General features: G+C 46.6%; 1 protein-coding gene across 4 annotated transcripts in view; it reads left to right on the top strand.

The window, feature by feature from the left end:
• The first annotated feature begins 3036 nt into the window (after positions 1–3036).
• The window catches only part of Prelid2 (PRELI domain containing 2), an 87063-nt gene continuing 76423 nt past the window's right edge, over positions 3037–13676 (top strand). For 3 of the 4 annotated variants that reach the window (XR_008219153.1, XM_052742088.1, XM_052742087.1), the window contains exon 1: positions 3053–3410. Coding sequence is in view for 2 of the 4 variants with exons in the window: in XM_052742088.1 (XP_052598048.1) it covers positions 3336–3410 (75 nt within the window). In the remaining 2 variants the exon portion in view is untranslated. Of the gene's footprint in view, positions 3411–13676 lie in introns of all 4 variants that reach the window. The other variant, XR_008219152.1, reaches the window with a different exon arrangement.

The following is a 13676-nucleotide window of genomic DNA, read 5'->3' as shown; positions in this document are numbered from 1 at the left end:
TTTAATCCCAGCACTCTGGAGGCAGAGGCAGGTGGATCTCTGAGTTTGAGGCCTGCCTGGTCTATAAAATGAGTTCCAGGACAGCCAGGGCTACACAGAGAAGCCCTGTCTTGAAAACAAGCAAGCAAGCAAACAACGAAACAAACAAAAAAGAAAGTAGAAATGAAACAGCTAGGAGAATAAAAGAGAGTGGGGGAGGTCGGGATATGGAGAGTCTGCTCAATGCATGATACACACTTGTATGAAAATGACCTTATGTAATACAATACTATTCATAATAAACATATACAACTAAAAATTAAAAGAAAAATAGTTATCACATCCTTGTTATGTAAGATATTCAACTGGAGTACAAAGGAATTGTTTTGAATTAAAACAGACCACAGAGAATTAATGATGGGACTTAGCGATTTTGTCACTGGGAATTTGACGAGTGTAGTTTGAGTGGAATGGTGGAGGACAAAGCTATGAGAATGGCTTAGGACATCACAGGCCTCTCTCCCAAGGAGTAAAATTGGAGTGGAGCTGTCTGGAGGGATACAGGGAGTTAATGGTGCTTTCTTGTTTTGTTTTAGGGTGGAAGAAATCATAGTGTTTTTGTGTGCTGCTTGTAATGATCTTGTAGGTGTGGATGCTGATGATACAGGAAAGGACCCTTGCTAGAGGGATGCCCTCAAGTAGGAAAGAAGGTAGGAGACTTTAGTGATGCGTTGGGGCTGGCTGCAAACATAGCTATTACTAAATATCAATTATTTTGCAGTTATAATTAAGAAATTATATATATATATATATATATATATATATATATATATATATATATATTTGTTTGTTTGTTTTTGAGACAGGGTTTCTCTTTGTAACTCTGACTTTCCTGAAACTCACTCAGTAGACCAGGCTGGTCTTGAACTCAGAGATCTATCTGGCTCTGCCTCTTGTGTGCTAGGATTAAATGTATACACCACCAATGCCTGGCTAAGAAATTATATTCTAAAGGGTAGTAAATATTCAAGAGGCATCACTTTTTTTTTCATCTTACACACCAACCACAGATCTCCCTCTCTTCCCTCCTCCTGTCCCCCAGCCTTCCCCCCTAACCCCCCCCCCCCCCATTCCATCTTCCCACAAGGTAAGGCCTCTCATGGGGAGTCAGCAGAGCCTGGAACATTCAGTTGAGGGAAGTCCAAGCCCCTCCCCCTGCATTAAGGCTGTGCAAGGTGTATCACCATAGGTAGTGGGCTCCAAAAAAGCCAGTTCGTGCACCAGGGATGGATCCTGATCCTACTGCCAGGGGGCTCCTTAAGAAGATCAAGCTACACAGTTGTCTTGCTTAGGCAGAGGGAGGCATCACTTCTTAATGATGTCACTTTGCTCATTATATATATTGATATTATCTTTTACTAACCCTATGTGGATGGTGGAGATATTCTGCCGGTCCTGTGCTCTATCCCCAACTTTATACATAGTGAGATTAGCTTTAAACACAGTAGTATTCTCATCACAAGAATTGGCAACTTAGAGAGGAAAGGACTTATTTGCCTTATAAGGGAGGGTGACTTGTTAAGTATTTGTGTACCCAGCCTGGATTTGGAAGCCAGGGGGGCAGAGTGTCCCTAAAGTAAGTGTGGAGAATTCTAAAATAACTGAGGAGAATTCATTCACAAGGACAGAGGTGAAATGTTTCCTGTTATTTATGAGGAGAACATCCAGGTTACGGCCTGGGAACCGGGTAGGGAAAGGAGGCGATGGTGGTCTGGGATGAAGGGAGGCGAGGGAGCGCATAGATTGGAGATTTTTTTTTTTTTTTTTTGGTTTTTCGAGACAGGGTTTCTCTGTGTAGCTTTGTGCCTCTCCTGGAACTCACTTGGTAGCCCAGGCTGGCCTCGAACTCACAGAGATCCGCCTGGCTCTGCCTCCCGTGTGCTGGGATTAAAGGCGTGCGCCACCACCGCCCGGCGATTGGAGATATTTTGTTTGTAGATAGAGCATTGGCCTGACACCATTCAGAGGCCCCTTGGAGGGCCTGAAGGCATATAACATAGTTGGAAGAGTACTTGCCCTGAGCCCGATCCCCAGCACCACGTAAAAAGTTGAGAATGCTGGTATATATCTGTAAGCATAGCCTCTGGAGGTGGAGGCAGGAGAACCAGGAATTCATGGTAATCTACTAACATAGCAAGGTTATATGAGACCCCTCTCTCTTAAAAAAAAAAAAAAAAGCTGGGGTGGGGAGAAAAACCCAACAACACACACACACACACACACACACACACACACACACACACACACACACACAGAAAAAAATAGCAAGAAATGGGGGGATGGAAGAAAAACCAAGGTCCCTTGAGGTGGATAGTTTTGGGTTCAGATAACAGGGTTTGTCTCCCAGAGTGACCCCGAATAGACCACGCAAACGTGGATGTCAACACCTTAGGGAATGTTCCTGTTCAACCTAGCACCAACATGTCTTAGGCCCTGGGACTTTATTTGCCTACATTATTGAGTGGGTGTCAGCCCACGCCTCATTCATTTTACCCAGCAGCAGGGACGGTTTGAATTCGCTGCTGAGTCTACAGTCTACAGCTCTACACAACCCGTGTGCAGAAACAGGTGAATAACTTAGTGAATAAATGTAACACTTGCTTCTAGTAACAACTGCTCTTTGGAGGAAAGAAAACATTTCTTCTGTATCCCTTTTCTTGCTGGCTGGTGCTTTTTTCTGGTTGGTGCTTACTTAACCTTAGCCAAGGAACTTCCTAGAGCTGGATACATAGGCCAACTCTATTTCCTAGATGGTTCTGGGAGAAGGGCAGTTTCCTCCTCGCCAGAGGCCCAGCCCCACCCCTCAGGCAGCCGTCCAGATTAGCGAAGCGTGCCGACGCTGGCCTTTGTGTCGCTGGACTTATCTGAGCAGGGCTGTCACACCACACACTCCCACGGTTTCAGGGCAGAGGCTCTCCTATTTATTACACCTTGTTTCTATTTGGTTCTGTCAACAAAGGATAAAACTGTGACCTCCGGCAATGATGGCTTAAAATTCTGGCTGCAAAGAGCAGGGTTGCAGGGTATAACCGGGTGGCTCAGAGGCAGGGCAGGCGTGGCCAGGGTGGGGACGTGGACTGAGCCTGGCTTCCCGGTCGCTGGGGTCTGGGGCGTCTCCGGTGATATCTTTATAAGGCACAAGTGAAAGGGAACGCGGGTGTGACCTGTAGCCTTGTCTCCGAGGGGGACAATAAAGTTTGAGAAGTTTGAAAAGGGGAGAGAAAGTGCACGCCCCTTTGGCTACAGGGTGTGGCCAGAGCTCGGCGGCGAGGCGCCTGGAGGAGGGTGCGCGCGACATGGGGGTCACCGTGGACGTTCACCAGGTGTTCCAGTACCCCTTCGAGCAGGTGGTCGCCTGCTTCCTCCGAAAGGTACCAGTCCCTCCGACCTGGGCGGTGCGTCCGCTGCCGAGAGCCTGAACTGCGTCCCCCCGCGCCGCCCCCCCCCCGTCCTCCCCCCTACGCCTTGCCGCGCGGTGACAGGACCCCAAAGCACAGGGATCCAAACCCACTCTCCAGGTCCCTCTCCAGGGCGCGTGCTTCTTTGGGATGCACAGGGGAGGGTGGAGGCTCAGTTCCTCGAAGGCTGCTCTCAGGACCGGAGGGTGCCGTGCCGGGCATCACGTCCACATCCTGCCCGCCTCAGGCAGAGAGGGTGGGCTCTGGGTGGCCTCCCTGGGTGGACAGTCTAGTATGGCCTTCCAGTCATCACCCACTCCTTACGCATGCCCTTTAAGCTGTGATCTTGGTAACTCAGCATTACTCTAGTGTTCCAAGACTTTCTCTTTTACTAAGTAGCTGTGGGACTCCCTGCAATCTGTAGTGTTGAGAAAAACAGTGCATACTCCTAGTGTTGTCGTGTGGATTCGAGAGAGATAATTAATTCTTTTTTGTTTGTTTGTTTGTTTGTTTTTCTAGACAGGGTTTTTCTGTGTAGCTTTGGCTGTCCTGGAACTCACTCTGTAGACCAGGCTGTCCTTGAACTCACAGAGATCCGCCTGGCTCTGCCTCCCGAGTGCTGGGATTAAAGGCGTGCACCACCACCGCCCGGCCAAGATAATTAATTCTTAAAGAGTGTTTATCCAAGCATCGATGGTTATAAGTCTTTGAAATACTGCTGCTTATAATATTGCAGTTTTGGATTCTATGGCCCTCATGATGAGGGTTCCTCCTAGGACTGTGCCTCAGGCTAACAGTAAAAGTGAAACACATCCTTGAGAACTGGTTGTCACCTAGGCCTGTGTGGTGAGACCCTGGACTAATCTGTTTCCGGTTCAGTTAGGTCTCTGGGTGACCCTGGTCAGAGATCATCTCTCCAAGATCTAATGTCTATAAGATGAGGAGTTGTACCCATATGTCTTTAAAGTCCCTTCAGCTTTCACAGTGTTGATCAAGACTTGGCATGATTGCAGCTGCCCTCGGCATGTAGCATGGGATCTGTATAGCCTGAAGTTAGTTAGACCCAGGGAGTGCTGGGAAAATGGTTAGAGCTTCCATTACAGGAGGGGCCTCCATTACTGAGGGAGACACAGCTGGGGACCCAAGTTAGTGAGGGTTGAGTAGGTACTCCTACAGTGTTGCTATGGAGACCTTTCTTTTTCTTTCTCTCCCCCGCCCCCTTTCTTTTTTTGTGGAATAGCTCATTGAACTTTGGAAGCTAGAAAGTGCCTTGTACTTGCCAGGTCCTCCACAAAAGTCTGAAGAAATCAATGAAGAAATGAATGAGTGAGTGAATCTGGTGTAGACTTTGTCTTAGGCCAGGCTTCTAGGCACATGAAAGAAACAGTTGACTCCCCATGCTTCATTCAGACTGGCAGTTTGGAGTGTGGCTACCTAGTGCTTTTTGTGTTGGTCGCTTTTCCACCATGATGAAATAATTACTGGGGATAATGTCTGTACTGGTTCACTGTTAGGAAGGCTCCGGTCCCTAATGACCTGTTCTAGCTGGATTTCTGTTGTAATAAAACATGGACTAAAGGCAGCTTGGGGAGGAAAGGATTTATTTCAGCTTACAGGGTGCATTTTATCGTTGCATGAAGTCCAGGCAGGAGCACAAGGCAGAAACTGAAGCAGAGACCGTGGAGGAATGCTGCTTACTGGCTTACTTTCCCGGGCTCGCTCAGCTACCTTTCTTCCGGTCTCCTATAACAGCTCATGGAGCTCTGAACACTTCACCTTTTCCAGCCCCAAGCTCTAAAATCCTTCCACAATTCTCCCCCCCAAAACAACATGGTCAGGTGCATCACAGCAACATTCCACTGTTCTGAACCAATTTCTGTCCTATTTTGCTCCTCTGTTGCTGAGATAAAACACTGACTAAAAAGCAACTTGGGGGACGGAAGGATTCATTTCATCTTACCCTCCCCGGTCACAGTCCATCACTGAAGAAAGCCAAAGCAGAATCTCAACTCAGGGTCCCGGAGGCAGGAACTGAAGCACAGGGCATGGAGGGACATCACTGGCTTATTCTCCATGCCTTGCTCAGCCTGCCCAGGGATGGCACCATCCAGAGTGGGCGGAGCCCTCCCACATCCATCATTAATCAAGGAATTGTCCCTCAGATATGCCCACAGGCCAGTCTGAAAGATGAAATTCCTGAATTGAAGTTCCATCTTTCCAGGTGATGCTACTATGTGTTAAATTGACAAAAAAAAAAAAAAAAAAAAAAAAAAAAAATCACCACCCCAGTTGCCCTGCCGTTCTGAGCCTGTGGAGGGGCAACATCTCTTGGTGGGAGCCCATGGTGGAGCAAATCTGCTTGGGTCTGAGCCAGGGAGCGAAGTGCAAAAGGGTGGATGGGCTGGAGTCCCATAATCCAACTCAAGGACAGGTATTCACTGCGTTAGGGCCTCTTCCCACAATTCTCTACTTCTTCCAGGGTCCACCACCATCACCCAATAGGACTGCCCTGGGACCTAACCATTAACACACAGCCTGTGGGGAGCAGTCAAGATGCAGACTGTAACTGCCTCTTGGGGAGGGATTGTCATCATGAAGGGAGACCTCTGCCTTCTCAGAATGGAGGGATACTTGATCTAGGCTTCACTGGCCGTCGAGAAGGTCAGAGATGACTTCTGTGTACCACACTGCACACACTCTTCTTTGTAGTGTGCACCCACATGCTGGTTTTAGGTAAAGGTGATGGGTTTTAGAGAGTGAGACCAACATTTAATGACGACGACGACGACGAGGTTAGCATAATTTCAGTGGGTGATGCATACTTCACACCAGGAGCATACAGGGTGGTGGGGAGGCCTGCAGCAGTCCCACATGGAGCCCTTTAGGTAGGCTTTCTCAGAAAAGTGACAGCTATAAAAGGTTTGCTGAAACATGGATAGGAGTTTTCTTGGCAAGTGACTCCTCCCTCCCTCCCTCTCTCTCTCCTTCCCTCCTCCCTCCCTCCCTCCCTCCCTCCCTCCCTCCCTTCCTCCCTCTGTCTCTTTCTCTCTCTTTCACTCTATGTGTATGTCTATGCACACATTCATGTATGTATGTATGTGTCTATGTATGTATATATGTATATGTGTGTGTATATATGTGTATGGGTGTATACCTGTGGGTATATGCTCTGAATAATAGTGTCATCTCTACTCCTCCAAGCAACCTAAGAAGTCATCATGACTGACTCATTCACATCGTAGGGAAACTGAGGCTCAGAAAAGCTCCCCCAGCTAGCAGGTAGCGGAGCCAGGATCTCAGCCCAACAGAATCCGAAGCCCATGTCTCATCAGCAGCCTGTCCTTCCAGCCCTAACACAGGAGACGATGTGGGGAGGGCAGTGGCTGAAGGCTCAGCTCTGCTGGGTGTGGTGCCCTTTGGTTCATTTACCGCCTCTCAGGGTCCGCTCTTCTGGGTGGACCCCTGTATCTAACATGAAGCTTAGCTTAGATGTGTGATGATGGGACACAGCCATTGTTAGCCATTTCTCTGCAACAAATCACTCCAGAACTTAGTGGCCTTGCCTAGCGACAGACTTTTAATTCTGGTGATTCTGTGGGTTGAGCTCATGTGGTTGGATTTAGTGTGTCATGTGGTGTGGCTGAGGTCACTTATATAAGTACATCCAGTCAGCGTCTGATGCAGTTCTTATAAATCAGCTAAGTGTTTGGCACGTTTGAGAACTATGGAAGGACCCAGGTGTGGTGATTTATGCTTGTAACCCAAGCCATGGTGAGTCTGAGGCAGGATGGTCATCACACACTTGTGGCCACTGGGCTACCTAGCTGGACCCTGTCCCAGAAAACCCCAAACCAAATAAATTAAACCAAAATATCAACAAAAAGGGATTTGTGTAGGCAGCCCTAGCTACTGTGAACGATGAGTGGAACTTCCTGTTATGTCCAGAAGACATTTCTGGTCCTCCCAACCTCTGGGTCTTACAGTCTTTCTATCCCCTCTTTGAATGGTCTCTCTGAGCCTTGGTGTGTGTGTGTGTGTGTGTGTGTGTGTGTGTGTGTGTGTGTGTGTGTGTGTGTGTTGTTGTGCACTCCACAGTCCCTTATGCTCTTCAATTTGACTAGCTGTGAGCTTCTGTGTTAGCCACCAGCTACTTCAGAAAAACACTTCCCTAAATGAGGTCAAAGAGCTGTTAGACACTCAGCATTCTAGTATGGAGTGGAAAGGGGTTCATGAGCCTCCCTAACTGATTGCCTATGGGCAGTTTATGGCTTCTCAGGGAGGAAGAGTTAGTTTCCTCAAGGGTGTAGCTCCTGGTAAGTCTACACTTCAGTAGATGCCCCCACACCTACAACTAACTATATGGACGGTATAACTTAGAGTGGATGGGATATTATATAATAATAATAATAGTAAAAGGACATGAACTTGGGGTGGGTAGGAGGATGGGAGTAGGTCTGGGAGGAGAAGTTAAGGGGAGGAGTCGGGTGAATATGATCAAAGTTCACTGTGTGAAGGTCTCAAAGAATTATAAAAATATGTATTTTCTGAAAAAGGAATGACTTCCTCAGGGTGGATATGGTCCACTGACTCGCCTGATGGGGAGCTCCAATGCAACGAGCAGCATGCTCAGCCGTATACACAGCCTCCTCTTCTCATGGCGATGCCACCACCTTCTAGGCTGGTTGTGAGGATCAAAAATGTAGCAGTTTGACAGGCATGTGCTTCTTATAAAGCCTTGGGTGGAAAGAGTTATATTTTGGGCAAAATAGGCTTTTACTTTTTTTTTGGTCTTTATGCTGCTGATTTTTTTTGAAAAAAATAATTGATTTTTTTTTTTAAAGCAAAGCCATAGGCCGAAGGGACAGTCACGTGAGAAGCTCTGGGGACATTTAATCTGATTTTGCACAATGGTGGGCGAAGCTGCTTTAGAACTGAGGACATTGTGTTTTAAATAGAATCTACTGATCTGTGGCTTTTGGTATGTCCAGACTCGCCTTCCAAGTTTTAATTCACTACTATTTTTAAAACCCGAAGATTATCTGATCTCCTTACACCTGTCTGTTGGCTGCTGTGGGCAAAACATTAGCCGCATGCTTTCAAAGATGAGTGGTACCTAGAAAACAAAGGACACAATACTTGTGGAGTAGTGTCCTCCTCCTCTTCTAGGAGACCCAGCATGGCTCCTTCAGATGCTATGCTGTGCTTTCTGTGACGACTTCATTCACGGTGTCACTGGGTCCCCTGGTTCCCTCTGTATACAACTCTTTTTTTTTTTTTTTTTCCTTCCGAGATAGGCTTTCTCTGTGTAGCCCTGGCTGTCCTTGAACTACTTCTGAGCCACCAGGTTGACCTTGAAGTCAGAGATCCGCCTTAAAGGCGTGCATCACCACCTCCTAGCTGTCCAGTTCTTACCTTTCTAGCACTCATCATTTAGTGTTTTCCTTCTGTTTGAATAGAAGGTTGTGTAGACAAATGTGTGGCATAGAAGATCCTTCTTCGTGGAGGCTCGTGCAGGCTTTTTTGATTGACCTGTCTCTCATGTGCTGGGAGCTAAGGGATTTTCTTACATGTCACCCACCTGGAATTTAAAGTCATTCTTTTTTTTTTTAATTTTTTTTAAATTTTTTTTTGCTTTTCAAGACAGGCTTTCTCTGTGTAGTTTTGGTGCCCGTCCTAGATCTCTCTCTGTAGACCAAGCTGGCCTTGAACTCACAGAGATCCACGTGGCTCTGCCTCCCAAGTGCTGGGATTAAAGGCGTGTGCCACCACCGCCTGGCTTGAAGTCATTCCTAAAGATGCAAATGAGCTGTGGTGATGAGTGGATTTTCATGTCTGTGCAAATGAGGCCAGAGAGCCTGAGGTTTCTCACTGCAGACTTGTTGAGGTTGACTTTGCTCCTTGAGAATGTGGGTAAACTCCATGGAGATTTGTACCAGCTGTTTCTGTTGTATCCCAAGCCCCCAGAGAGGTTCTAGAACACAGGAAACATTCAACATGCTCTGATCTATGAAGAAAGCTCACCCTCCTGTGGTTCACAGTATACAGTTTTCCACTAAAGTCAGTACTTGGGAAGTTGAGGCAGGAGGGTTGCCTGAGCTCAGAAGGCCGAGTTCAGCCTGGGCAACACAGTGAAACCCCCACTGTCTGTTTCACAAAAGGAAACGAACCAAAACCCCGACAGATGAAAGTCAACACAGGGTCCAGAAACATTCCTGGGATACTGTAAGAAAATAGAGTGAAATAAATTTCACTTCCATCCGTGACCTAAGGCTTTATTTATTCCAGCGGCATGTTGCCTGGAATGGATCAGTGTTTACCCCTAAGCTCATAAAGGGGATTTATGAATGGCTATTTCCATTTAGAGTAGAAAACTGATTGGGTAATTAATAATGTTTCCTTCTGATCCCATCTTCACTCCCTTGCCAGTCTGACACTTACATGGGCGGCACATCTTTCCCCATGGAGCTCCAGAAGTATTTAGGAGGATCGGCATTCCCCCAAACCAGTGGTTTGGTCTGATGTTAGGCCTCAGTGTCAAGCAGAGCCTGGAGATGATCTTGATGCCCTGTGCTGGGTGACACTTTTCATCTTCCATTCCTAGGCTCTCCTGCAAGCTGAGGTGCGGCATGAAGGAGAAGGTGGGGGCGAGGAGTATGGCTCTCAAGTCAGGTTGTAGTGCCAACGGTGGTGGGGGTGTGGACAGGTCATTTCATGTTTCCGTGCCTCAGTTTCCCCGTCTACAGAATAAGGTTAATAGCCATCTTCTAAGGTTGCTGGGGGCTATTAATTAATGCATGCACTTCCATGTAAGCACCTAGCTTAATGCTGGGGCTTGATAAGTGCTTCCAAAGCACTTGCTAAATTCTGGAGATCTTTATATTTGTTCAGGAATGTGAACCTGGAAAGCTGGGGGGAAGCAGTCTGCAGAAATCTTTACCAACTTAGAACAATAAGGGAGAAGGTGAGCATGAATAATGGTGCACATCTGCATGATAAATTATTTTTTAAGTGCAATTTAAATTTTAAAGCGTGCTTAGTAACTCATCCAGGGGAGGCTGTGGCTTAGTGTGTGAAAGAAGATTTTTTTTTTATCTATCAAAGTGCTAATAGTTACATATTCATTATGTGCCTATTAATTGCTATTCATGGTAAGTCTGTGCACCCTTTGACAATAAATAAAACATGACCTTGTCCTGAAAGTGCTTCCTGTCAGGGGGAGCAGAGAGGAACATATTGATTATTGTACCAAGCTTCCTCAGGGGTATATATAGACATACAATGTGGGGCAAAGTGCATTTGTTAAAATTACATCTTCCTCTGTAGCCCAGGCTGGCCTTGGGCACTTGGTATTCCTCCCCCAGCCTCCCTAGTACTGCAATCCACAGGCATGGGTTTCCATACCAGGCAGATCAAGACAGTGTTGATTAACTGATGACTCGTTGATCTTGGTAACAAGCCAACTTTGCTTTTCTTCCGGAGTGGGCTACTTTATGGAGACCATGAAAAGGTTGGGCAGTGTACGGTGATGTCTCGGTGTAGCTGAACACACAGCAAGGCCCTTCGTACACGTTTGGGAGCAGTGGGTAGCAGATCCCCTTATAGTGGATCAAGCAGACCATGGTGTGTGCCAATGGGCCAGGCATTCTACAGGTCCTCCTTATTCTTCGTGCTTTCTCCGATAACCCCATTCAAAAGCAGGTCCACAGTGAAGATACTGACTATGGTGAGGAGGGCTGTGTTTCAAAAGGCAGGTATTGACTTCTGAACTTTTCAGAGAGCTGATACTTTAATAACTTCCTGCTCTTAAGAGAATACTTCCTGAATGATGAACTTTCCCTCAGCAAATAAAAGTAGAGGCTATAGCCTCATAAAGCTCCACCCACAAGTGCACTAAATATTATTCCTATAATAGATGGACTCAATTTCTTGGCCTCTCACTTTAATAATTATGAATTTGCTTTAATGTACTTTCTCCAAACTTGGCATCATGTGGCTTTTTGGGCCTCTCTTTTAAACAACTTTTTATTAGCATGTATGAGTTATATGTAATGATGGGTTGCATTATGATGTTTTTGTGCATATGTAATGTATTTTTATCGTATTGAAACTCATTACCCTCTGTTGTTTCCCTCCCACACCAGCTGATACCCGTCCTCTTCCCAACTAGTTCCCCCCCTTTCATGGTGTGTGCTTGTGTGTGTGTGTGTGTGTTGTATGAGAGAGAGAAAGAGAAAGAGAGAGGTAGAGAGACAGAGAGATGGGTGGGTGGTTACTGAGTTTCATTTGGGTGCTTACAGGAGCATGGATAGGGCCTATCTACAGGAGTATGGATATCTCACCCATAGCTACACCACTGAAGAGAACGCCCCCCTCCCCCACAACGACAACCTTTAACTGTCTATAGACCTTCAGAGAGGGAAGGGTGAGCCATTGTAAGTGTCCCCTCTTCATGGAACGATGGCTATAGACCCAATCTTGTGCAGCTGCTATAAATTTAAGAGTGCAACAGCTGTGCTCTACTTTGGAGACCTTGTTCTACAACATTCCACCCCCTCTCCTGCTCCTACTTTCTCCTCTTTCACAGTGTTCCCTGAGCCTTGAAGGAGGTGATATAGATGTCTGTTTAGGGCTGAGCATTCAACAGTCACTCCCTCTTAGCACTTTGACCAGCAGTTATATCTCCTCAGTAACCACTACTTACTACAAAAAGAAGGGTCTGCACCCAGAGGTGACAGCAATATTCATCTATGGGAATAATAAACATAATTATTTAGAAGCCAATTTAACGAACACAGCATATCCATTTAGCAAACAACAGCAGTAGCTTTTCTTCTGGACGCATGACCTCTCCAGCCACAGGACTTTTTTTTTTTTTTAAAAGATTTATTTATTTATTATGTATATAGTATTCTGTCTGCATATATACCTGCAGGCCAGAAGAGGGTGTCAAATCTCATTACAGATGGTTGTGAGTCACCATGCGGTTGCTGGGATTGAACTCAGGACCTCTGGAAGAAGTCAGTGCTCTTAACCGCTGAGCCATCTCTCCAGCCCCCAGCCACAGGACTTTGACTAGGCTTATATTACTAAGCACTAGTTCTCTCCTATGAAGCAGGCTTCCAGTCCGGTTAAAAAGTAGTTGGTTGCTGGGGCGGTGGTGGCGCACTCCTTTAATCCCAGCACTCGGGAGGCAGAGCCAGGAGGATTTCTGTGAGTTTGAGGCCAGCCTGGTCTACAGGGCGAGATCCAGGACAGGCACCAAAACTAAGCAGAGAAAACCTGTCTCAAAAAAAAAAAGGGGGGGGGGGCGTTGGTTACCCCATAATGGACTTGCTGCTGTTTCAGTAGTAAGAACATCTTGCCTGGCAATTCAGCAAGACAGCTTTTCGGGGTCCAAAGCTGAGTAAGAGAGCTGAGGACAGTTTCCCCACAGCTGTCTCAGCACTGCTGACACTGTGAGGGCCAGTCATCAGGGAGGGAGCATCCAGCTCACCTCTAGCTTAATTTCCCAGTGTCCTTAGACCAGAGCATGTGCTGTCTTCATCAACAGGGTCTAACCATCTAGTTCTGGTGGGCAGCCAACAGCAGTGGCAACCACCTGTGTGATTTTGGAGGCTCCCGAGGGATATTGTAGGGAGGTAGCCCATCCCTGGAAATGGGATTTCATTTAATAACCTATGGATTCTAGGAGTAGCTTTATCTACCCATTCAAGATACCTCCATTCAAATGGTTTCTGGCCTCTTTTTTTTTTTTTTTTTTTCTTGAGACAGGGTTTTTCTGGGTAACTTTGGTGCCTGTTCTGGATCTCGCTCTGTAGATCAGGCTGGCCTCGAACTCACAGAGATCCGCCTGGCTCTCCCTCCCGAGTGCTGGGATTAAAGGCATGTGCCACCACTGCCCGGCCTGGTCTCTTGTAATATGTAAAAAGGAAAATGAAAAGGGATGGGTGACAACCTTAGAAGTATGCATTTTACCTTTGTTTGTGTTGCGGTAGACTTATATCTTGGGAAAGGAGTCTGCCCGCTTTTTCTGTGAAGGAAGTAAAATCATAAAGAAGATAAAAAACAAAGCCAAATGTACCTTGAGAAATCTCTAGACTCACTGATAAAATACAGTGCACCTGATGTATATACACAGCCACTGAACAAGGCTCAAAAAAGACGAGGGCTTTTTGGCAGAAACTGGGTCAACAGACCATGTTGCTCCCAGGAGTGTCTGGTATGGAGTGGGGATGGGCA

The sequence above is a fragment of the Peromyscus californicus genome, unplaced genomic scaffold (assembly GCF_007827085.1).
Source record: "Peromyscus californicus insignis strain IS unplaced genomic scaffold, ASM782708v3 Scaffold_17__1_contigs__length_78620276, whole genome shotgun sequence".
Classification (NCBI taxonomy): Eukaryota; Metazoa; Chordata; class Mammalia; order Rodentia; family Cricetidae; genus Peromyscus; species Peromyscus californicus.
Note: the sequence above shows the minus strand (reverse complement) of the source record. Positions and strands in the feature narration are given on the sequence as shown.